The sequence below is a fragment of the Thunnus maccoyii genome, chromosome 22, assembly GCF_910596095.1.
Source record: "Thunnus maccoyii chromosome 22, fThuMac1.1, whole genome shotgun sequence".
NCBI lineage: Eukaryota > Metazoa > Chordata > Actinopteri > Scombriformes > Scombridae > Thunnus > Thunnus maccoyii.
This window is the reverse complement of record NC_056554.1, coordinates 4947615-4973907: the sequence shown is the minus strand read 5'-3', so window position 1 is coordinate 4973907 and position 26293 is coordinate 4947615. Positions and strand designations below refer to the sequence as shown.

General features: G+C 38.0%; 1 protein-coding gene across 4 annotated transcripts in view; it reads left to right on the top strand.

Annotated features, from left to right (window-relative positions):
* nrxn2b (neurexin 2b) overlaps nucleotides 1-26293 on the top strand; it is a 716836-nt gene that overhangs the window by 189999 nt on the left and 500544 nt on the right. For 3 of the 4 annotated variants that reach the window (XM_042400576.1, XM_042400578.1, XM_042400575.1), the window contains exon 4: nucleotides 8947-8976. The exons of the other annotated variant lie outside the window; for it this stretch is intronic. In XM_042400576.1, the coding sequence (XP_042256510.1) occupies nucleotides 8947-8976 (30 nt within the window). The remainder of the gene's footprint in view (nucleotides 1-8946; nucleotides 8977-26293) is intronic. 4 annotated transcript variants of the gene reach the window in all.

Here is a 26293-nt window from a genome sequence, read left to right as displayed (position 1 = left end):
ACTGTAGGACCTCTGAGGATCTTTAGTCTGTCTGGTGTAAATTAGCATAAGTGAAGAAATCATCAACATCCCTTCTGTGTGTTAGCTTCAGTGGCTAAAACATGAAATTAGTCCAAGTTCTCTGACTCGACATATGGAAGTCCTATTTATTTATGAACTGTTTAATTAAGATGGAAAAGCAACTGTTCAGATCTCTACCCCTCACCAATCTCCAAGATGCTCTGATTTATTTTTCCAGACATATCCAATGACATATTAGCTGTGTTTTAATGAACAAAATGTGCGAGTCAAAGTGATTCACTCAGCGTTGTGCAGTTAATTAGGAGATGTGGGGGAGCATGATATCTTCATATGAGAGATTTTCCTCTATTCTGTATGCGGAGAGATCCTAGTCAAGTCTCAGTTATTACGCCAATAAAAAACACTCAGAGTGTTTGTTTTTATTCAGCAGGGGCTTACACATATTACAGACATATTATATGGACAATTTTCAAAGTGTGAAAAGTTAATGTTTTATATCTTTAATTTTGCAGTATGTTGTGCCATTGCTTACAGTAAATCTTAAACACCAAAGCAATGGCAGCAAAGTTGGAGCCAAAATCAGGACAAACAATAATGTTTTGGATTATCTATCAAGGCAGTATTGGTTTGCGTACTCTCTGTCTGCAAACCTTGGCATGTGCCATCTTAATTATGTAGTGTGGTCCTGTCTAATTGTAACTTTGAATAGTAAATCACATCATTTGACAGGCTTCCAAAATACTTAGTGCATCGCTCCTGACAGATGATGGCTGTTGCTGCTGTGTTAAGTAGAAAGTGACCATAAAGATTTAATGCTTCACTCGCTCAACTTAAGTGCCTTGCCTGGGGTCAACAGTTCCCTGTGGTATTTCCAGGGAAATCACATGCATATACACACACACACACACACACACACACACACACACACACACACACACACACACACACACACACACACACACATACAGAAGAGAATACTGAAATGCTGTAAAAGGAGTGCAATTTTTATTCAGATACCTGGAGAATCTAGGGCATCCTGCCAGAAACCAACACACCAACCAAGAAATAAACATGTACTCAGATTCTTACGTATATTCAGTGTGTAAGTACTATGAAATAATATATAATTTACAATGTAAATTTTACATCCATATATTTACAAGTGCTCCACTAATCACCAGAGTGAATATGACATCATACAAGATCACTAAGTAGCATAAAGCCTGTGCAGTGCTTTTTGTGCTTTGATTGGTTGTAGTCACTATTAGCTTTACACATGCACATCTTGTGTCAGTCATAAAATAAATGAAGTTTGTTTTTCCAAACTGACTGTTCAGGTTTTCCATTTTCCAAGGAGTATTTTAGAAAACCCCCTTTTTGCTTCATTGTTGCTGAAGTAAAGATGTGCCTTTGCTTCACTTTTCAGACTGCTGTGGTAACTAGTCAGTTGAGAGGGAATAAGATTTGTGTTGCAATATAATCAGATAGCTGTGGTGCTGCAGCTAATGGATCCTGCAGTATATACAACCAAGCCACAACCACAAGAGCTATATGCTGCAGCCAACATGTAAGTGTCTCAAGGGGATACTCCCAAATCTCTGTAGTGTCAAATACCCAACACCTGTGGGTTTGAATGTGTCTGTTAAAAACTGGTAGTTTCATCTTTCATAGACCTGCTATCAGCTTGAATTCATGATGTTTCCAATGAATTCAAGTGGTGACAAGCTGTGAAAGCTAAAAGTCTTATGAAACTTAAAAACCACTCCTGCAGTTCGCTGTTCATATGCTCATTATGTCTCAACAACACTGCTTCTGTTGGTAGCTTGCACAGTTGGCTGTTTTGTTACTGTCACTACTTTCGCTATACTTGTGCGTCATTGACTTCATTTGCATTAGCCTGTATTTGTCATAACTGGCATAGACAGTTACCTTCATAAGTATTTTACTTATTTTACTATTGGAATAATATACTAAAAGCCACTAAATTGAATAAAATGAATTTTAGTCATTGTTTTATGAAGACTTACAAAGGAGAGTATAGGTTCATGTGTGCTTGACTGACATGTGACCACCTGTCAAATTCAATCTACTGCATGCTCAATCTACCTCAGCTCCATCCAGGTTTCTCAACTCAAATTCAGACATTTGCAGCATGTGCAAAACCCAAATCAAAGCTTTAAAACATTCACTCACCTGTGGGTGATGTACTGCATCCATGATTTTCTACAGTGTACTGTGTGTGTGTAAAACTGAGGACACTGCAATGACCTGCAGACTAGGTGTTATACTGTACAGACACTGACTCAGTTTTTTTTCATGTGCAGACAAAAGCTTAACCTATTGACCATATAAGGACCAATGGATCAAAGCTTTTCCAGTCTTGGTGTTGCAAATTAACTGAGGGTCAGTGTAGACGTAATTGACAAGGGTTCATCTCAGCAAGCCTTGCTATTTTGTCTTTTGTTTGTTTGTTTGTTTTTGGCAGAAACATCAATAAGGCATTTTGATGTTCAGCAAAGCAGCAGATGGACATTTCTCAGTATATACAGCATGTAGGGAAAACCAGGATGAAAGTAACACTTTTCAGATAAACGTCATTTTAAAAAGATTATGTTACAGACAGAACTAATCCTATAATTTGACTTTGAATGGAGGTTGCGCGTTATTACTTTCAATCTCATCAGTCGGATGAAAGTAACCCGTGTGGGTCAAAAGTAACACAACAGCATAAAACTAAGTTGTTTATATTATTTTTGTTTTTATTAAAATATCTGACAATGTCCTTGGTAATATGTAATTGCAAACCTATTATGTCCTTTATCTTAATAAAAATTATTAAATTTCATTTTCAATTTCAATTTTCAGTTTCATCATCAACATTTTACAACAGTATGAACAATATAACTTTTAAAGAAATTTTAACAGTATAAAAGTGTAAAAATAACACATTTCATTCACTGTATTACCAAAATAAGTTCTTTTTTTTATTCATTGTCACAGTTGTGACAGTTGTGTGATATAGTGCTCTGCACCCTCAGTACAGGCCTTGGACCAGTGCAGACAAAAGAGACACTGCACCCACACTTCACCAAGCAATAATGAGCTGAATGTCTCCCCACACACAAGACATTTCTCATCCTTGACCAGGGAAACTTTAGGTGCAGTGGTTTGATCAGAGTACAGCCTGCTCTTACACATACAGTGTGACCACATTAGCGGCGGGACAAAACAAACAGCTGTTACAATCGTCCCGACAATGACTCCTGACAGTTGCTTCTATACTGAAAAAATCTGACATGGCAAACGTCAAGATGTGTTAAAGTACTAAATAATCTGTCAAATGATCATGACTACGACAGATGAAACGCAACTTGTCATTCAAAAAAAAAAAAAAACACTTGAGTGAATTCAGAAACAGCTTTTCGGATAAAACTCTGCAATAGTATGATGTATCCACAGGATTTTTCGAGGTTCTGGTAAATGTTGTGTGCTATATGTGCTGACGCAGTTAGACATATCAAACTTGTATGGGCTCGGAGAAAATTGCCCTGTTACTTTCATCCCGTGTTACTTTCATACTGGCTTTCCCCTACTACACATTATGAGCAAGGCAAATGCAGGATGTGTTCACTGTAAGCCTTTTATCCCTTATTAAAATCACAGTGAGCTGCAGTCTATGACTACACTGTCAGTCAGCAGCTGTGGACCCAGTGAGAAAGATTTTCACTTGATGTTCAAGTATAGAGTTTTACATGTTTCTTCCTTTTGAAATAGGGCATGCTCTATGTTAATAATTTAAAACACTGAAATATATTGAAGCCTTTAACATCAATCTATAACTCTGCAAGATTTTAGAAGTCTTCTTAGCCCCTTACCTCCCACTATCTCTCCCTTTCTCTCTCTCATAGAATAGATATCCACAATGAATTATTAAAGCACTTTAAATTCTACCACAGTTTCTATATTACTTAAGCTGTGCAAAGACACTATGCATTATAAATCATCCTACTGAGATGAATATTATTCATATTCAATCAGAACCATTTTCCAACATCCTTTTAAGCAGATGTTTTTACAAATCGCACTGGTTTGTTTCTGAGCCCCCAAGGGCCATGTCTGCACTTTTTGGCAATAGGAGACATACCGTGATGATTAAGCTGTGAAACTTTATCTGTGCCCAGGCCAAGTAAAAGCCAATGATTTGTGGGTGTGTCAAACGTTTTGGTTATTGTGTAGTTTTATATCTTGTGCCAAGGGTGCACCAAGCAATAAGCTGCACATAAAACCATTTATTGTTCTTACTTTATACTTCATGACTTTTATATGCTTCTTGTTGATATTTCTTGCTTTTTGGTAGCGCTCGCTCCCACTAAAGTCATCCAAGGCGGTATCTTTTAAAAAATTTTTTAAACCGCTGTTGCATGATTACCATTTTGTGATCACTAAGTAAAGAGGAGGCTCTTGTGTCAGTATGGCATGTGCCTTCAGGAGGCACGTGAAGTACGGTGGCCATATGCTGGTTAGAATCCTTGGAGGATGAAGCTATTTAACATGCCATCCCAGCACCACAGGGGGCTCGCGAAGCAAACACATTCTTCCTTCTGACTTAGTCTATGTGTCCATCTGATGAACGAGGGATAGAGAAAGTGAGAGGAAAGGAGGTGCGGAAGGGGTAGAAAGGGATAATGATGATGACTACCATTTTTCTCTGTCCCCTCCAATTGTGCGTTGTTGCTGCTGCCCTGAGACCCAGCACATCTGTTCGTGTGTGTGTGTGTATGTGTGTAGGATGATGAGGCTCATCTTAATCTGTGAATATTTCAGGAATGTTGTGATAGATTAATTCCTGACAAGGTTTTGAAGAACATGCTGTACCTGTTGAATGCTGTTTACAAAACAAGGACTTGTTTTTTTTTTTTACCAGTTCATTACAACATGATCAGTGTGTCCAAATACGATTTTAGTTGAAAGTTGAAAACACAAACAAACACTTGACCTCATAATCAGTCTGTACTCAACTTTTAGTTGGAGTGGGAGAAGCTGACACAACTGTTTCGTTGATGCTCACTCGCCATTCAATAATTTCTGGTAGGCACTTTTTGATTAATTCGCTCATCTTCATCATTACAGTAGGCAATTATCAGTCTTTGGTATATCTATGAATTGATATCCATACAGTACATATAACCCTGGTTGGCATTGCCCGTCTTTCATGCAGTATCATCTATCATCTATCATGCAGTATCTGGCAGGACACTGGTGTTGGAGCCACCAACAGTCATTTAAATGAAATCAGTAATTTGCCAAGCAATAGTGACTTGTGCTCATGAGTCTTGAAAACAGAAGAAAGTGGCAGATGTGGAGGAAGAGAGCAGGAGGCAGCTGCAGCTGGCTGATGGAGGGTTGGAAGTGAAGACAGGGAGCAAGAAAAGCTGGGGAAAAAAGGGGAATACAGAATGGAGGAGGAGTGGGCAAGATTAGACGTAAGCACGTCTCCTCCTAATGGAAGAATTATGAGCCTGCTCCATCTGCCACTCAATCATAACCAGCCAATCAGCAGCAGTTCCGTCAGGCACTCCCATCTGTATTCGCCACAGAATTAAGGATGTAATCAAATGCTCAGATGTGAAGGAGGTGGGGGGTGGGGAGTTCATAGTTTGGGCTCGGTTTTGGTCACGTTGCCAGCATTTGAGGCAAGCGATACTGCTTGAGGCTGTGGTAATTTGATTTGTGCTTTAATATTGATGCAGAATGAAAGTTAAGAGAGGGAGAGCTTTTTCTTATGTTGGTTAAATTTGGATGTCTTACAGTGATCAGTAATTTAAATTTTCAGTCATGCCGCCTTTTCTCCCTCTCACTCCACTTGCTAGTGAAAGCCATCACATCCTGATCAGGATCTGGCAAGTTAGGAGTCTGACATCCTCTGCTTCTGCCAAGACAACATAATGTGTGTGACTGGCTGTGTGTGTAAGTATGTGTGGAGCTTTTGTGTCTTTCTGTGTGGGAAGAAATGTTGTGTGAAAATAAGTTTGCCATTTTGTGTGGATCAAATTGTAACTTTCAAATATCCAGTTTCACCCTCCAATACAATACCTTGGAATGAATTGATTGCATTCTGTGTCTTTTTTGGCACCATGCAGCATACCTGTCTGAAAATCTCCGGTTAACACAGGCTGTGAAGATGTCATTGGACAACTGGCTGCCATTTCTCTGGCTTTTTTCTTCTTTTCTTCTGTGCATCCTTTTCTTACCTTCTCCTCTTCACCTTTTCTTGTCTTCCTCTGCCATAAAATTGTGCCACTGTGTCTTTTCCCCGCCTGAGCTGGATGAGGCTGGGGTGGGGTGGGGGGGGTGTATTTGAATGATTTGGTATGCAGCGACAGCACCGTTCTGTTTCAGTGCAGGAGCCCTAGCCTTATCTCCTTAATGGATTATGAGCAAGGAAACAAAAACAGAGGGAGGCAGAATGAGAATGATTGGACTCCCTGCAAAGGGCCGGCAGGAAACGGACTGCAGCCAGATTAATAAAACACTCTGCCTGTACATTTCCTCTGCCCCTGAATCACAGATGTTATTAGGAAAGAGGACAATAGGAACAGCTTGTTGTCAAGAGTCATTTGAGCTTCTGTGGTCTTTGCATTCTGATTTGCCCGCTCACTTTTGGTGCTATAGATGTGTTTTGTGCATTCACGCTGCAGACTAACAGCTAGCCCCAGGTTATGTGTTAATTTGTTTTCTGGGACATTAAACTATTGTTTTCTTGTTTGTCCGCAAGAAAAAGCAGGCAGCAACTGAATGTTTAGGTAATCTTGGATATCTAGCACCACATTTAGCCAGTCCATGGTCTAAACGTTGATAGACAAACCTTTAGTACATTTACTGTGCATGGAAGCTGAGGTTTTGATATTGATTAGGGCTGCTTTAAAGGCTATCTCTCTTTTTAACTCCTGCTAGAGTTCTGAAAACGGTATTTTACCACATCCTTGATTCAAGAGGATAAGTGAGAGGCTGTATTGAGTCATCATATTGCTGTGTCTAAATGGCAGTATGCTGCCTAACCTCTACATCAACAGATCTCTTGATTTGACCACCATCAGCCACAGAAAATGATGAGTGCAGAATACCTCAATTTTTTTGAAAAAAAGGTTATAGTATCTATAGATCAATACTGTTCCAAGCTATGAATCTCAGGTATCAGGACAAAAATTCAAATATATTTCACATGTGTAGTAGCTAATTCCATAGCTGAATATTAATGAAGTGCAGCCATCAGTGATGTGAATCTTTTCAAGTCTTTTAGGAAAAAAGTATCTTGAATTTTCAGCATTTTCATGTTGGTGAATGATGATCCAAACAGAAGTAAAGCACAATACTTCAAGGCTGCAACACTTGACTTCCTTGATGCTGAAGGGCTATTTAGACTGAGCTGTTTGCTGGTATTGCCAAGAGTCTTATGTTTGAAATGGTATTGATCAAGGTAAGACAGGTTGACTTGAAAAGATTTGACCTTTTGGGGCTTCTGGTCCAACAGACATAATGTTGTTGATATTCTGTGCTGCCTGGGGTTAAATCCGATTTGCTTTAGCCACTCTGTTTATTTGGGAATAAACCCTTGCTTTAGGCTAGTTAGGACCATATTTCATTTTTATTTAAGTTCTATTTCTCTGTTATACAGTTTGCTTCCAAGAATTCAATCCATGAGACATGCTGCTGTATGTTTACAGTACATGAACACTACCAGCTAGGATGCTTGAAAATATTTTGCTATAATTTTTACCCTCCTGCCATGCATTTGTCCCTGATGATCCCCCGTACCGTAGCATTCTCAAACAGGTGCTGTACGAAGGCTGAATGTTGTATTATCAACAGTAAGAGCTATTTTTATGCATGTCATTGTGGTTGTAAACTTGTAAATGCTGCTGCTTGAGCATTGTGTATTATATTTTTTTCACAATCTAGACTGGAGTGTGCATGTTAACACACACAATAAGTTCTTTTATTCTCTTTCAGTATTTTTAACCCAGTAAGTTTAAGTAATGACCTTGTGAGAATGGGAATTGTTCAGCCTGTTGCTTCTTTGGCCACAGTTCAACCTGAAACTGGAGGTATTTTGGTGGTCATTTAAGTTCAGTTTATTTCCCAGAAGTGTTATTATAAATTTTTGCACATCCATAATTTCCTATATGTTTTTTGTCTGTATAGGTTGTTTCTGTCTGTGAAATGGTTTGCTGGGTATTGTTGCCTGATTCAGAAGGTACTTAATGGTAACTATTGTTCACCAACAATTGCAGGAGACCATTGTGAATGTTTCTCTTTGAAATCTATTGATATGCGGTTTTTGCTAGATGTGTGCAATAGCCTACAGTAAGCTAAATAAGTATTTTAGGCTGTACTCACATCTGTGTGGGAATAATATTTGGCTTTGGGTTTCTACAGACAACACAAAACATTTTATCCTGTAGTGTTTTTCCTGGTTTATCTCTGACCCTCTCTGTGTGAGACCTTGCAGAGCTCAGATTCTTTTTTTATGACTTGAGTACAGTAAGAGATGAGGAATCCAGTTCAAATCTTTTCTGCCAAACAGTTCTCTGTGTGTTCCATAAGTACTCCAGAGGAAAAAAAAGCATTTGTGAGAGCAATAGCCTTCGGGGGTTGCGCCAAATGAAAATGCTTTTTTTTCTAAACCCCCCACACCTCACTCAAAAAGTGTTTGCTTGTTTTCTGTTACTATTCGCTCTCTCTCTATCTCTATCTCTCTTTCTCGTTTTTTACCTTTGATTTGAACTCTGACATCCACGTCTGCCCCAGGATGTCTGTCACAAACTGCAGTCCAACGTTGTGACAATGCTTTTTTTCTTCCCGTGCCTTTTATGACCTTCTTTTCTTCCTCTTTCTGTTCTTTTTTTCTGTTTTTTCCCTTTCAAGGTCTGGCGCACCTGACGTTAAACGACCAAGGTATGGGTTCATTCCTTTTTATTTTGGTTCTGTTTTTTTTTTAGAGGAATTGACTCAGCCTCTTCGCCCCTAGCCCCTTGAAACTGCCGCTTTCCCTCACAATTTCCTCCTCCGCTTTTTACCTTTTCTCGGTGCCATATACCTCCATTTCCCCCCCAAAATCCTCCCTTGTCTTTTTAACCCCTTGCAACATCCTCCCCTATTGCTCCCCCTTATATATCTCCTTCCATATCTCCACTTTTTTTTTTTCTTTTTGTTTTGGTTGTGCCTCCTGCTTCTCCTCCCTTTCCCTACCGCCATGTCTTTGTGCTTTTCTGTGACCTCCACCAATGTGTGTCCACCCCTTGTCCTGTCCTATGGCTCACGTCCTGGACCTTCACCTCTGACCACCTTTGACCCCGACGACCTGACCCTGGGGCTGAAGGTAACACTTTTCTGCTATCCCTTCTGCTTGGGTTTAAACAAAAAGAAGAGAAACTGCTGATTCTATTGGAAATGTGTTTGCTGGTCAAAGTTACAAAAGCAAAATGTGTTCACACTCCCATTCACTAACACTTCAAGGTGAAAGTGTTGTCGAATGTGCAGAGTTTTCATCACCACTCTGCTGACATTCCCATTGTTTGGCATTCAGATTTTTTAAAGGGTTATCATTCAAGTTCTGAACCTTAAATTACATGTGTTATATTTCTTTTTTTACAAGAAAATGTGTCTGCAATTGTTTCGATGTTTCTGTGATCACTAGATGTTGTTTTTGATGCTGTTATGTCTATATTTACAGCACAAATACATCTAACACCACAGCTGTTTAATCTATGCCACACTACACAATATAATTTTGGGAAATATACACTCACATTACTTTGTGTCCCACCAACATGTTTCTGCTCATCTTCTGACCTTTTGCACATTTGACATGTTTTTCAGAGAAGGTGTTCCAATCATGAGCAACACATTTTTTTATGTGCGAATTGGATGTCAGTATTTGTACTTTTACAGCCAAGATGCATTCTAAACTACACACCATGCTCCTGACTCTTTACTATTCCTCACAATTATATTCTCCTCATTCACTGACCTATATCTTCCGCTGACCTCCCACTGAGGCCTGTCCACAGAAAAAAAGTGTTAAAGCAAAGTTCATAAGAAGAAAAGAAATGAACAAGTGCAGTAGCCAGTGAGTGTTCTGACTGGGCATGGATGAGGCATTGATAATATCGGCGTGTAATCGGTATCGACCGATATAAGCTTAAAATGAAATATCAGTATTGGCCTGAAATGAACATTTTTGCTGAAATGACGGGCCGATTCATTACCTTCTCCTCTGCCGCCTGGCTGTGCTTCCCTCCATGGACTTTTTCACCCTGACGGTCCTGGCACTTCCTCCGCAGGCTCCACTTCACTCAGTTGCCTAACAGACCCACTGCTTCTTCCCACTTAAACCTGAATAAAAAACCGGGGATCAGTTTTCCGGTTGGATCCACATGGAGATCTGAGGCTAGCTGGCTGTTTTTCCCTTCGGCCATGCTGCGGCTAACGCTTTGCTAGCCTCCCAGCTAGTGCCGGTTCTCCATGTGGATCCAACTGGAGCACTGAGCCCTGGTTTGTTAATTACTTTAAAGTGGGAGGAGGTCTGTCGGGCAGCTGAGTGAAGAGGAGCCTGCGGAGGAAGCACTGGGACCCTTAGGGTGAAACAGTTTGAGGTGCTGCTGTGTTTGGCTGCACAGATAGGAAACACCTTGGCTGGCAGGATATACCAATGTGTTTGAAAAAAAAAAACCTTCTTCTTTTACTTTTGTGGTTTATAACGGCGGTTGGCAACTAGCATATTAGGCGCATTACTGCCACCTTCTGCTTCGGAGTGTGGACCAAAGATTAAATACTATCCATTAATCCTGACTGTCTAATAAACTCAAAGAAAACTCTACTGCTTGACTCACTTGGCAGGTTCATTAAAGTTTTAATGCTGAGCTCCTGAACTCCAGTCTTCCTAAGTTCCTACTTTATATATTGTCTTTCTTGATCATACATACAATCTATGATTGCTTGCGAAATAGTCTCCTAGGCCAGGTGGAAAAAAATATGTGCATATATCAGTATAGACATCGGCAATCGGCCAAAATGAGTTGGAAAATAATGGCATATTGGATATTAGCAAAAAATCCAATATCGTGCATCCCTGGTTCTGACCTTTTACTGGTGTGAGGAGAGCTTCCTCTCTTCTATAATCGTAGTAAATGATCTACTGGGACTTGAGCAATGACCCTTTTCCTTTGACTCAAGTGAACAATTGAGGGAGAAGCCCAGGTTTCACCGGCAAATTCAAAAGTGAACTTGTTTTGGTTCTAATAGATCACTCAGACTTTTAGTGAACCTTGTTGAACCTTTACTTTACCCAATATTTAGTGTGAGGATTGGCACCAAAATTACCTCAGCTCATGTGTTGGATTTTAATTTTACAAAAAGTGAGGGGAAACATGTAGAGAAGAGTTAATATTCCGGTATGATATCCATACTTTCATTCTCATTGTAGATTATAGTATATGGAAAACAGATTAGACATAAATTACTGCTGTGAACACATTAAATAATTGCAGCAGTAGAATCAAAGTCAACTGTAGGCTACCATTAGGCTCCAAATCTATGTGTAAAATGATTTAAAGTGATGATATGAATTTGATTCATCACTTTAAAAAAGGACCACAGTTGTTTCCACTGGAGATGAAATGGTGCCTGAAAGATTGCCAGTAGATACGGTAGCAGTAAAACAGTCTGTGTTTCATTAATTTTAATTAGTGTAAAACCTGATTGATTAAAGACAAAGTTAGACCAAATGAGTGTGCTCATGAGAAGTGTCTCCATCCATGACACTTGACGCGAAAACTTAAGTTTACATAAGAGGCAAAGCAACATTAGCCAGACACCTATATCACAAGGTTGACATTTTTTTTAAGGTTAGGGATATACAGACTATAATAATAATGTGCACCAACACAAACAATGTATTCTAAAATATGTCCTCATTTGTTGGATGATGCTCCTAACCACAAATGTAGCACATGCACTTTAGTAGTGTAACTATTCTATACATTCTCACTCACTTCTCACACTCAATCCCATACAGTAAATAATATTGTAATAATAATATTGTGTTAAAGAATGGGTTTTATACATAGATGAAACCATGAAGTTTTTTGTATTAACTATAGATTGTCAGCACTGACCAGTAAATTACTTGTATGGAATGGTTCTGTTGCACAGTACCCACTTTTTTACTGTCATCGAGCAAGATGCTTACCAGTTCATTGCTTCTGTACGGTACGATACAAAGGATGAACAGGGTTTCCCTAGAAAAATTGTTAGGCCTGGTGGCAAGAATCTTTTGAAGGGGGCCACACCCGCAGCCAAGTGACTTTTTTGACAGCAACAGACTGATGGCAGCATTAAGGTGGGGCCCTATAGTTTCTGTGATAATAGAATCACGGAAGGAATCGCAGAATTCAGAATTTAAAAAAGCTATAACACATATAACATGGGGCCCTACATTAAGTCAGTGCTAAAAGTTGACATAATGTGTTATAAATAAATCATTTATTCACACACATTTTAAAAAATCAACAACTATAGTCTTAGAAAGAATCTGGCAATGTACAGTCTTGGAATGCTGTGTTTTTTAACAACAGCAAAGGAAATTAAATTAAATATCAAAGTTTTTGCACTCTACAAAAAAGTCCTGATTGGCTACTGATTCTTACAGCCTTGGAATGCTGGGCACATTTCAAAAACAACAAATAAAATCAAAGTTTATACCATAGCTGGTTGATAAGCTCTGACACACCTTTACTGCTCCCTGGAATAAATTGCAGCTCATTCATGTCACTACAATCAGCAAAATTTGTCTACACAATTTTCCGGAACTCTGCTTCGCCTGAAGGACTGCATTTTTTTATTTTTTTATTTTTTTTGCAAACTGTGGATCATAATATACATGTCCAGCTACATTCACAGTTTATGCTGCTCACCCAGCTCTACACCGATCAGCTCTACACTGATAGCAGCCACCACCGCTTCCTCACTCTCACAAGTTTTTTGTTAGCTGTTAGCCTAAAACACTAGCGGTGCCTCAAATTGTCAAGACTGCTCTTCAGCAAAACTGCTAACAAAACTTTATGTCCTTAACTTGCAAGCTACAGTAAGTGGTTTTCCAACTATTATATCTATGTTTCCAACCAAGCTGGCGCACTGTAACTGTTAAAAAAACATCTTAAAAATACATTTAAAAAAACAAAAACTCCCCAATGCTAAGGCCTGACGGGGGTCAGCTTAGGCCTGGCAGGCCGGTGGGCTTGCAATACACTGATGGAAACCCTAGATGAATATATTTTCCTATCCCCAGCAGACAGTCGCTGCCACCAGCAGATGAATCATAACCATAATCCCTTCATCTCTATGCAGCGTCTACTCTGCCTCCCTATAACATCTCCTGCAACCTACTGCCATTTAATACTGATCCCTAGCTGTAGTCCATCCAAGACGGGGCTGACTGTTTACTCCAGTCACACACTCATAGCTAGATGAGCTCACACCAGGATAATAGAACATACCAGAAGAATGGAAGATCTGATATTAGAGTATCTATCAATCTCCATCATCCCTCCCTGAGACACGCCCTGATCTCAACATCAGACATTCAGTCTCTGATCCACCATGTGTAGAGCATAGCTGTGCTGTTCCTGTTAACTCTGCCTCCGCAAGCAGCAGGATCTAAACTAAAGGTTGCTGAAACAGAACAGTTCATAACTTTTTAAAAAAAAGAGAAAAGAGGGGTTGGGATTGAGGAAGATAAGGTGGGGGAAAAAGTTGTAGAGAATAAATGGAATCTTATCACACTCACAGCTGAGCTGCCTTAATTTGCATGTCACTGACTGCAACCCACTTCCCTGTCTCTCATACATTACTTTCTCAAAGACTGATGTGTAATAAAAAACATCTCCAAATAGGCCACAGGCATTCAATGAAAGTCTAATTCATAATTCTGTTTTGAGATAAAATAAAGCGACTACTGTACAGGTAACAATATTTTTTTTCCCTTTTTATTATTTATTTTCATCAAGGCTAACCAATGCAAGTTAAATAAGGCCTACACAATGAACAAGGTAAATAACCTGGGGGAGGGATGCCATATTATCGGAGTTCAAAGAAAAGTAGCTGATTATGCTTGTTTTCATCAAACAATGCCTAGCCAGCCATTTATATTGATCACCCTGTAGCCAGAATTAATACAGTGTTTGTTCCCAATGGACAGGCCAAAAAAACATCTTAAAAGAGGAAAATCAATAAACTTATTTGGTAAAGGCCAGAATGTGTGACATGTTAGCGAATTAGCTGTTTTTCACTGAAGGACTTAAGCACCTCTCAGCTTTCCAGGCATCAACTTCCCTTGAATATGTGTGTGCGCGTGTGTGTGTGCATTTATGGATGTGTTCATGTGAGCCAGGATAGCCCTGTTTTTAACAAAAAAAAGAGCGGTTTTGGTCAATGTTCATGATCAGAGGCAGGGGCGTCAGCCATCACATAACCAGGGCTAGAAAATCAATGTCAGTCTCCTCTCAAACCCAAGGCTGTCCTTCACAGCTGTAGGAAGGACAAACCCCAGGCTTCAGTCACTGCTGATCTCTATCTTCCTGTCTGTAAGACTGCTGCCAACCTCACACACTGGGCTGCATGCTTGGCAAGCTACAGATTACATTTAACAATAAGATAATTATTTAAAAAGAGCCATGACAGACACGGACTCTCTGAGCAATAATTTTCAACAACCAAAATAATTAAACTTGTCTACTCTCTTGGATGAACATCGCCCTAAATATTTGCATTTAAAACAATATTTACACTATAGTAATTGACAAATTCAAGAGCATTTTCTGGCATTACCCTCTGCTCCCCTCACCACTAAGGACTACCACTCATACCTAAATATTATTCTTTAAATAACATGAGGCTTGTCAACTGTCATGGCAGTTGACTAACAAAGACTAGTCCTTATATACAAATACATTATTAGGCAATGGTTAAAATTACGTGTAACAAGAACATTTAAATTTTATTGCACCAAAGACATTTTTACTGCAATTTGAAATGAAAGGGTTCTCAACTTCTGGTTATATCAGAGAAAAGCATATTTGATATTTTTTAATGGATTTTGGATGCAAAAGAATAACATGCACAGAGATTGTCATGGTGAGATACTGTAGATGAAAGAAATTCTGTACATGCAGCAGCAGAATAGAAGTTCAGCTATTGGAGCTACCTCTGTTTGTAATGCAAAAAGGCAGTGCAGTGTTGACCCTGACTAAATGTGGTCAAACTTTCACTGAGATCAACTTTTTAACAGAAATGGCAATATGTAATTGCCATTGACTATGGTGAGAAAAAGGGCAGACATTAAGACTTGAATAGGATAAGATACACTTTCATACTTTAGTACTTTAAAATTTATATTTTTTAATTATTTATAGTATTATTATTGTCTGGTATTTTTCAGTATTTTATTCCCATACTTTGTGTGATATAACATGTTTTTTTTGTTTCTTTCTTTGTTTTGTTTTTATATCTTATTGCACCGGGACCTGTGTAATGTTAATTTCATTCCCTTACATGTACAATGTGTTGGAATGACAATAAAAACCTTGAAATTACAATAAAAACTTGAAATAATTGAAATCTTACCTTACTCAAGTCAGACCTTGATTTTGACCCTCAAAATTTGAGACCTATTAGCCAAAAAATTAAGGTAGTTAATACATCACAGTCTTAAAAATCTTCTCATACAATTTGGTCCTATTTGACCCAGGTCTTTTTACAGAAAGTGCATTATTATACAGGAGCACTTTCATAACAACTTATCTCGTCAGAGATGAGACAGCACAGTCCCTAGGGAATGTGCACACATATGCATATTTTAAACATATGAAACATTTATTTTATTTTTGAAATTTAAACTGTGGTCATCTAGTATGGTATACTAGAGGACTGTTGTTTGTCTTACCTCTGGCTCATACAAAAATATAACAACATAACCTGGTTGAAATTAATTGTCGAGCAGAAGTCGCAAGGTAAGTTCATATGGAAGTGCAAAGTGACCTATGAAACTATGACAGCATGTAGAATTTAAACAGGAGCTTAAAATGATAAAAGTACTACTGTATGACAATGTACTGTATGTAATTATAGACGTAGCCTATTTCCTTGGGCCAGCAATTTCCAAGGTGTTGATGCATCACTCTAAACAGCTGCCCTGAAGCTGTTTCAGCTGATACAAACTAATTAAGGGGCCCTTAAATAAATAAAACTGCCGTTTCCAATAATAGGAAAAAAAGTGCAAGTTAATGGCTTTAAATTGCCAACATTTCCAGCCCCTTTGGGAATGCAGATGTTTTTGCCCACAGATCATTTGGTTTCTGTTCGAATGAAGTCCCCTGCTGCCACCAACACCACCTCCTCTTTTGGAGAGGCCAGCATGATGCATACTGGGAATCAAATTAACCAGGCCCTGGGAGATTGTCTCTTGGCAGGTTTAATGTAGATCTCTTTGGAGATACTGGAGGGAAAATGAAGGGAATATCCAGTCAGATCTGTATCTAACCTCGAATGTAATAGACTAGGTCCAGGTCAAGATAGCCATCTCTGTCTGAGCTCACTGAGGGCAGTTTATGGAGTCCATGTGCCACTGTGTTCTGCTCAAGCTATTTAAAACACACTGAGAACTGCAATGAAGTTCAGTATAAGTGTGAAACCAGTTGGTCTTCATTTTCATGCTGTTAAGTAACACTGATCCATTACTTTATTAGCTCATTGATAAATCAGACCAATACTGGCTAATAATAAGTGGATATGATCCATATAGTATTGTTCTCGTCTCATATTATGAATATGAAACAGTCTGATTAGGTCTGTCAGTTATTCAAAACGTTTCTGTCTGGTCTAAGCATCACTCCTGAATTGATTTATGTAACATTGTAATCTGAACTGACAAAAGTTTGCATGAATACACTATTACTGTGTTCATATTATGTATCCTGAGTTATTTTGAGCTTGGCTTCATATTCTAAATGATATATAAGATTCTAGGGCAAATCATTAAATTATTAACTACTAAATAGTGTGAATGTTAAGTTGATGGTTATTTAAAATTTTTTGTACAAATTATTGTACTATAATTAAAGATGCTCCTCCTGAGTGCCATGTGACTTTGAGTGAAGGCAGCCTGCTATTCACTGCCCACTGTCCAAGCCTTATTTGAGCAGTAGAGGCTTTCTCCAATAAGCTTGAACAGGTTTATGCACGCATACTTTTATAAACAACACACAGACAAAAATAAAAAATGCACACATGGACAAAAAAGCACACAGAGAAATACTCATAATTTGCCAAGCCACTGGCCATGGCTTGACAAAGGCAACAGAATATACTTCATGTTTTGATCATAGAAAATGATATTTAAAAATATGTGTCCTTCTGATTCATGATTTAAAATATTTATTTTCCAGCACCAAAATATGGGCTACATTATTACGGTAGCAATGTTTCAGAAAAAAGGATGACCAGTGAAACAAAGAACCAAACAAATACTGGAACTTCATTTTGGTAACAGATAATTCCTTTGTGACCTGGGACCACTAAGATTTTCTTTAAAATCATCATATATCAAGGAAATATGAAAACTTTCATGCTCTTTTTCAGCAACATCTTGCTTCACGCTCCTAACAGATTATGGAAATGTCCTGTACAACTACTGTCTGAGGAGGTGAAAACCTTTCAGTTCAAGTGCTTTCAGACAGCAAGTGGTTACTGCAGTATCTTCCGCCGGGCAAAGCCATTATTCTGTCATTTGAATGGGCAGGAACAGGGTGCAACTTGACAACAACGACAAAACATGGCTGTGTTGCTGCACAATTTGATCTAATGTGACAATTGGTGATAAGTCAGTCAGAATAATCTTATAGCTAGTAAACAGAGGTTTAAACTTAATCCTCTTTTTGTAAGTCTAAGATAACTTATATAAAACTATAGGGAATAAATATGAGCAAAACCCATTTGCTACTGATATATGCTGTTTTCTATTAGTATATATTAATCTTGACAAGCAATACATTATCATCTTACTCTAATATAAGTTCATCGTTATTAGCTTTGCTAAATGTTGACATGGCTCAGCCACTCTCTCCAGAGTTGAATTAATCAGTTTCAGTTCAGCACCATAAGTACTACGATGCTGAAATGAAATTATGCTTGAATTGGATTAATATTTTGGCAAAGTAAAAATAAAATTGATATTCAGATGAACGTTTGAATATACCGTGCTAAAATTCATTAACGCACTGTGATTCTAGTTCAAAATTTTATCCTCATTGTGAAACCCAATGGATGATCATTTTGATTTATACAGTGATCTCTTCCACCCTGTTCAGCAGCCTGAGCTTGGTGGTCTGTTTGGCTTGAAGCCTGCGAAGCTACTGCTAAGACATTAGGCCTGGATGTAGAGCTGCCACAGTATTGAATTTTTCCCTACCACACAAATTAGCGAAGCCATTCAAACTGTCACAGTAACTTCCATTTAAAAAAACAAAACAAAAAAAAACAACAACAACAAAAAAAAACTCGGATGTTATAAAATTATTGGTTCCTAATTACCATATTGGCCCAATATAAGGCGATCCTGATTATAAGAAGAACCCTCCCTTTTCCAACACCTGTTTTGGGAAAAATACAACTTACATCATAGTAAAGTTAAATACTCACACACTCTCCTGCCAGACTCTCGGAAGTGGTCAAAAATTATTTTCTCCAGCAGTTAGCATTTATTAGACTGCCTGTATGTCTTTTTGAACTCCTTATCATCTGTGACAGTGGTATTTGGCAGCTTGACATATTCCATTTCTGCAGTAGAGACGTCAGAAGATGCTTTGGACTCGTTTTCACTGGTCATGAATTTATTTCCTCTGTGGCAGAAAAACATGTTACATAAGCCTTCAGAAACCCATGCGGGTTAAACTGGACTAATGAAACACTTTTAGGGCTGACTGACTCTAATATGCTCAATTTTAACAGACTTCAAGACACTTGCCAGCCTAGCAACATTAAGGCTACAAGCAACTCGTAATGCACAGGAGTTGGTTTTACACTGGTACTTTATCCATTCAATATTTGATGTTGTTAACACGTAATTGTCTAGACCCTGAATATAAGACAACCACACTTTTCCAGGAAAAAAAACACATCTCATATTCAGACCAAAATGGTAAACTTTTCAGATGCATTTATTTCTGTAGTAGTCTATTCTTTATATCCTCTGTAGTCTAAATGGCTATCTTTATTCCAGTGTTGACATTAAGAGGCCGACTTTGCAGCAGGAATATTGGTCGGCATTCGGCAGGCATGTAATTTTTTATGTCAAGCCTCAGAGAATAACTAATGTCCCATCACTTGAGCTGCTCTGCTCACTCAGCGGTGAAGCGGTGATCAGCTTTACTCTGCGGTGGGCATGATGTGATTGCGTTACTACGGTAATTCGGTAACCACAGCAGCTCTACCTGGACAGCAGAAGTCCTCACACAGGCAGGAATTTCTCCTGACACAGCAGCAGGCTAAAATGGATGGAGCTCTACAGCAGCCTGAATCTGCTTCGCACAGTCCTCACAGTCATACAGAGAAAAGCCTGTGATGAGCACGTCTGTGGCTATGGGCCCCTGTGCCTATAGCATATCAGGGCTACTGCACTATTATCAGAGTTTCAGTTTCTACTCTAAACCAAAATTTAAAATATCTAGACAAAATTTATACACATGGAGTTTAAGAGTTAGAATGAATATAACATATTTTGTCTCCATCTTAAGACAACTGTAACAGACTAAAACAATAATATGACTTTCCTGCTTCATGAAGCAGATGTAAAAGAGGATTTTCCAGAGCCAAAATGAAAATACATAAAATGTAGGTGGTGTAAGGTTTTATGCCCTTGAAGCTGTACAAAGATGAGTGTACAAAAGTTACTTCATGCAACCAATGATAGGAAGACAAAAGTAGCAGTCTAATTAACAATGTCTATTAAATAAAAGATCAGAATCCATAGTCGAGGTCAATCATGTATGAGAGTTCCCTATTAATGGTGTAATCACAATCACAAGGCTAATGCTGATTGACAGGGCTGGACTGAGGCTACCCTGTGTGACCTTCAGTGGCTCCCTGGGGTGAAGCCAATCACAGTGTGTGACAGTCCCCAGTCCCTCTGCCCCCTTCTCTGAGATTGATCAGAGGCCTGCATTGTGTTTCCTAGGCTAGGCACGCCTCATTATTGACAGCCTCACTTAGAGAAACTGACAGGACACATCATACACCCAGCGAACTCCCACTTTACTTGGCAATGGACATTCTGGGCTGTTTACACATACATGCACACACAACAACAGACTTTCATTTAATGCCTCAATGTGTGATAGGTTGCAGCTCAGTCAATTACTAAATTCAATCCAATTGCTCCTGAGTTCGATAAATCATAGTATCATTTATTTGACTTCGCTTTTGTTGCACCTTTTTGGTAAAAAAAAAAAAAAAAAAAAGCTATTTCTGTTGGAAGGGCACTCTAAAGAGGAAAAAAGGACCATACACAAGCATACCAAAGAAGTGCAAAATCATTATTTTAGCATTGTAAGTTTGCATTAATATGACCATTGCAATAAAGAAATGGATCTCATCACAGCTTGACAAAGCAGTGCATACGATGAGGATCAGAAAACAGCGAGGCTCCCATCTGTTAGATGAATTCCTGGAATACGGGCATAGAAGTGTAACAACATTGTATAACTATTGTTTTCAGGAGCTGAAAATTGTCTGAAAGTTTTATACATAGTATTTTCAATGACACTTCATCTCACTCGTCTTTATGTCTCTCTGTAATCCCCTCCTGTGAATTTGGAATGTGCACGGTATGACATGTAGGAGTATTAATACTTTATTATTGAATTACCTCGTTATTGGGGGCACCACCTCCTTTTGGTTAGGAATTGTTAGTGCCAAGAGGGAGCACTAACTCTTGTTCAATTTAATCAATGAATCAGTCTCATAATCGTAAATTCTTGTCCCAAACAGTGACCTCTGTTCACTACAGCTCAGAAACAACAAAACACTTCTAGGATAAATTAAGACATTTATTAATAGCTAAATGTCTTAAGGATACATGATAAAGCATAAGATAATGTACAGAAAATAATAAATACAAAGAAAGTAAAATAAATAAATAAGGCCTAGGAATGATAATAAAAATAATAAAGAAAATTATTCAGCAAAAGTGGCTCGAAGTGTGTAACTCGAGGCTTAATGTGTTGCACCAGGGAATGCTAAGGGAAAGCTAATTCAACTTCTCTAAATAAATTCTTATAATTTTAACATTATTCAACATCAACCCTTGATCACAAAGCGAGGTTGAAGTGTTTTGTCGTGGTAGAGGCGTCATCGCGGCAGGTCCAGCACATAGACTGTTCAATGCTGATCCAGCATTGTCTGATGCAGCATCACCAGTGGTGTTGAAGTGAAAGAGCACGGATCAGCTGTGGCTCATCTTTGTAGGTGTAGAGAATCAAGCCGTGTCAGGCTGCTCTGAAAGAGTCTTTAGGCCAGTTTATCTTCTAGTTTGTAGTATTGCTCTCAGAGAGCAGGTAGAGGTTCAGTTTCAAGCATTCTTCTTATTCTTCTTCTCCTTCTGGAGCTTAAGTTGAGGATTCAGGCTGTGGTTGGCTTGTAGTAACTCGAGTTGAGTGCCCAATAAAGTTTAGTCTGACTATGCTCAAATCTTCAGCAGTGTCTACTTTAAACTGAAATACTGTACGTGTTTACTTCAAAATTGAAGTACTATATGTGGAAATACGAGACTTAATATTACTAATAAAACAATTAAATTAACTTGTTGATATAAAAGATTAAATACGGACATATTTAGCTGAAAAACAAATAAAAGAGACCTCTTCAGATTTTTCTTGAGTTCTTGGAGGCCAGCTCAAAGAGGAATCTCTTCAAGGCTGTTTTTATAAGTTAGGATAAAACGGGAGGAGTTTGGGTGTGTTCTAAAGGGTTTTGCACCGAATTATTGATGGATATTCAATTACTTTGTTCTAGGGGCTTTAGGTGTGGCTGGTGGTTTGCAGACTGCGTCTCCTGAAGTAAAGGAAAGTAAAGTCATGATATTTTCTGATTAATAACAGTCCTGCAGCTTGTATCGTATTTGTAAAACCATTAAAGAAACAGTTAAGCAGTTTACATGATTCATAAGTCAGTTCTCCTAAGAAACAAACATTAATCTTCACATTAACACTTCATGATGTTTAAGCATATAACCTCCATTGATTCATCTTTCTCAAACTATTTACACGTCTTAAACAATCTACTGAAATCAAGTTTAATACTATAGTGAAAGGAAATAAAGTTAGGCAACACTTAGGTGATTAGATTACTTTCAGAAACATATTTAAATATTACTTCAACTTCGTAATATAAAGCATTCAATGTGACTATAGTTTAACAATAAAAGAAAACTTTAAACTGAAATCCTTCAAACATTATATCTTTACATTCCTATTACTTCAGAAACGTCATTCTTTTGATACAACTACTTGTCTAATTTAACTATTAAAATATGATTGTCTATGAGGTTAATAGATCACAAGTTAAACACTTGGGTGACTTTAAAATACAAATACATGGTTACCAAACATTCATTAACTCTTCACATAAGGGAATTTAACTCTTGTCAATAGAGGGGAGTATGGTTATATGTAGTGTAAAAGGTTAATAAAATCTAAGTCCTATATCTCTTTAGTAGATAGTCATACACCTAGGAAAGTTATACCATTCTTCTTGTATTTACATGACAAATAACATGATATAAGTTGCATAATGATTAGTTATTTCATTTACATGAATCACAGGTTTGCCTCAGGTTTGCAGGGAGGCTTCACAAAGTCCTCAGGAATGTGGGTTAGTTTATGGCTTTGGTGATAAGAGTCTGTGCTCCATATAAGATGGGAGTTGTTTTTCTCAGGTCCAAGTGGCCTTTAGGATCAGTTCATGCTTTTAGTTTGTGTCATAATTCAACTTATCAAAATGATTTCTTAGGAGGTCTTTCTGAGTCTGTTGAGCATCACTGATCAACCCCACTTAGAGGGTTACAAAGGTCAATTCTGCAGGCCGGGGGTCTGCGCTACAAACTTAGGAATCCAGGGAGTCTGTCTCTTATTTTCCTAAAGCATCAAAGATTAGTTAACACAATTAAAGAACAAGCAGTTGTCCTCCTACAGACACAATATGTGCCATATTCTAATAGAATAAATAGTACAGTGTAGGACACAGTTGAGAGAGCTCTGTCTGTGGCACGTTTACAGAGCCTTTTAATAACGTTTAAAAACATAATTTGCTTTATTGGCTTAGCCATCAGGAGCCATTTAGGTTTCACTTTGACATTACTGGAGAAGCCATGGATTGAACTGCCAACCATGCGACTGATAGATGACCCACTCTCCCTGCTGAGCCATAGTTGCCCTTGTTTTAATATAATACGTTAGCATATTTTTGCACTGTCATTATCAAAAGAAATCACAAAATCTTATATAGTTGACAATAATATCAAAGTCTTATCCCAGACTTTCTTCTCAGTGAGGGCAAAACATTTTTCTTATGCCTATTTAATCTCACACTTACATTATTTTCATTTGTCTGTAAATATGCATAACCTAGTACAAAGTGACAACCTTCTAAATGTCACACAAATTCCTTGCAAGGCCAGAGGGTGATGTACTTTTCATCTAGACACAATGTTTCATGTGATTTGATTTAAGGGGAAAAAAGCAAAAATAAAATGACACTTAACGTGACCAAGCCCAAGGAAGTCATGAGACATCTGAGTCTGGCTGAGAATCTAAGACAAGGTTTAAAATATATCATCTGTGGGCAGGCATAATTGAAGCAATGTCAATTGTGTAAATGAATCATGAATTTAAATGATTGTATATTAAAGGTGAATACAATGGAATAATGAGGACAGGCTTGAGCAAGGTTTGACCACTTTAAAAAAGTTACATATGAACACAAAGACAGAAATACAGAGAGAGGGACATTAAACTGGGTGCACAGTAAACAGTAAATAGGTTTAAAAAAAAAAAGAAAAGAAAAAAAAAGAAAAACCTTTTCTGTAGACAAATTATGAAATTGTACAAATCAATAACCAGAACTTATCACTGGAAAAATGGTGCACCAAGAAACCACAACATTCTTCTAAAATGCAAATCAAATGTAGTAATACTGGCTTATAAAAACTTCAAATGTTGATACTCTCTTGGGGGGAAAATATATACACAAATAGATGTGTCTGGAGCATGAATATATTAAATGTTATGTGTATAGAATTCATTGAGCTGATTGTGGTTGAGATGATAACATGACTTCCTACCTCAAGACACTCCCAAACTTTGTGAAAAAAGTAGCCATTATACTGTAAAATCAAACATGATTCAGGGATTGCATTGCATATATTAGAATTTTTATGAAAATAATTTTGGTGACTACAACAATATCTGAGAAATGTGTATTGTCATCTTTTCCATTTTCAAAATGGGAAGCAAATACCATTCACAAATGAGTGACTGGGACTTCGGTTTAAAAACTGTTTAGTGCCTGCTGTATGGACCAATGGTGCAATAATACAGTTTATGCAATCCGTCCACTTTTAAATAGGGTGTTAAATGCATACTAAACCATGCCAATATTTTAGCATCTTATAAATATTAACATTTTAACCTTTTAAATAAATGTACAGAAAAATATTTAGAACAATTGAACATATCCTAACACTGGAAGTAGGGAAAGGAGAGCAGAAAATTCGTAATTAGTGCAACCCATGAGTGAAATATGAAGCACAGTTTTTCACATTTCACCACATAATTAATAAACCTAACTGATAGAAACTTAATTTGTGCTTAGACTGGCTTGAGGATGCATTGTAGTTATTGAATGAATGAAGTGAGTGAGTACGGGGAACTCAACTTCTACTCTAAGACTAAAAAATATTTAGTATAATATAATAAGTTTTAGGCACCAAAAGTAAAGTGAGAATGCGTACAAAAATATTGACATAAATTGTTTTAATGTATCAATTAACGTCTTACAAAGTTGAGTAAACAGCAGAAACCTAAATGAAATCAATATTTGTTGTGAGCAGCTTTGCCTTTAAAACAGCAGCAGTTCTCCTCGGTACACTTTAACACAGTTTTTCATGGTAACTTGCAGGTAGGTTGTAACCATCCTGGAGAAAGAATGTTCTTCTGTGGATTTATTATTTAGGCCATCTCGGGTGCTTCTTCATGTAATCCCAGATTGACTCCATGATGTTGAGATCAGGGCTCTGTGGGGGCCAAACCACATCATCATTCTTCTTGTTGCTGAAAATAGTTCTTTATGACTCTAGCTGTATGCTTGGGGTCATTGTCATGTCATGAATAAATTTGGGTATTGCATAATTGATAAGAATCTAAACATCTAAAAACTTTTGCACAGTACTATAAGCGCTAATGGACATAGACATGGAAAACAACAAGTTCATTGTTTTAGAGAAACTACTACTAACACTTGCAAAGAATTCTAACAAGGTTACGTTAAGGGGCTGCCAAAGATCAGGGGGATCAGGGGGATCAGAAGCCAACCAAAAGTTGTAAAGAACACATATATTACGAGTTCCATGAATCTTTAATAAGAGTGGCTACTTTGAGACAGTGATTGACTAAACAAGGTAACCAAATATGTCAATATTTATTGAACCATTGATGGATAGGGGCCATTAATATCTTGAACACATGAGCCAAAGCCCAGTGCAAGCAGAGTAATTTCAGTCTTCTTCATATGCAGCTATTGCCCTCTGTCCCTTTTTTCCCTTTAATTTAGTGGACCTTTACCCCAATGTTTTTTTTTCTCCAAGAATCAATGAACCCCTCCCCCCTCCACACACACACACACACACACACACACACACACACACCTTTTTTTTCCCCCTTCTTTTCTTTGTACCTTTGTTGTCCTTATTTAGAAGGGTACTTAATTGAATTTGGCCAATGGGGCATTAATCTTGGGGCATTGTGGTCGGAGTCTGGAAATTGGTTCAGGTCAGGTTTTTACATGTTGTAATTAAGGTCACCAGGGGCAAGAAGTAGGGGGAGACGTGACGAGGGAGGGTGGAGGGAGTAGCACATAAGATAGAATAGAGAGGGAGGAGAGGGAGAAG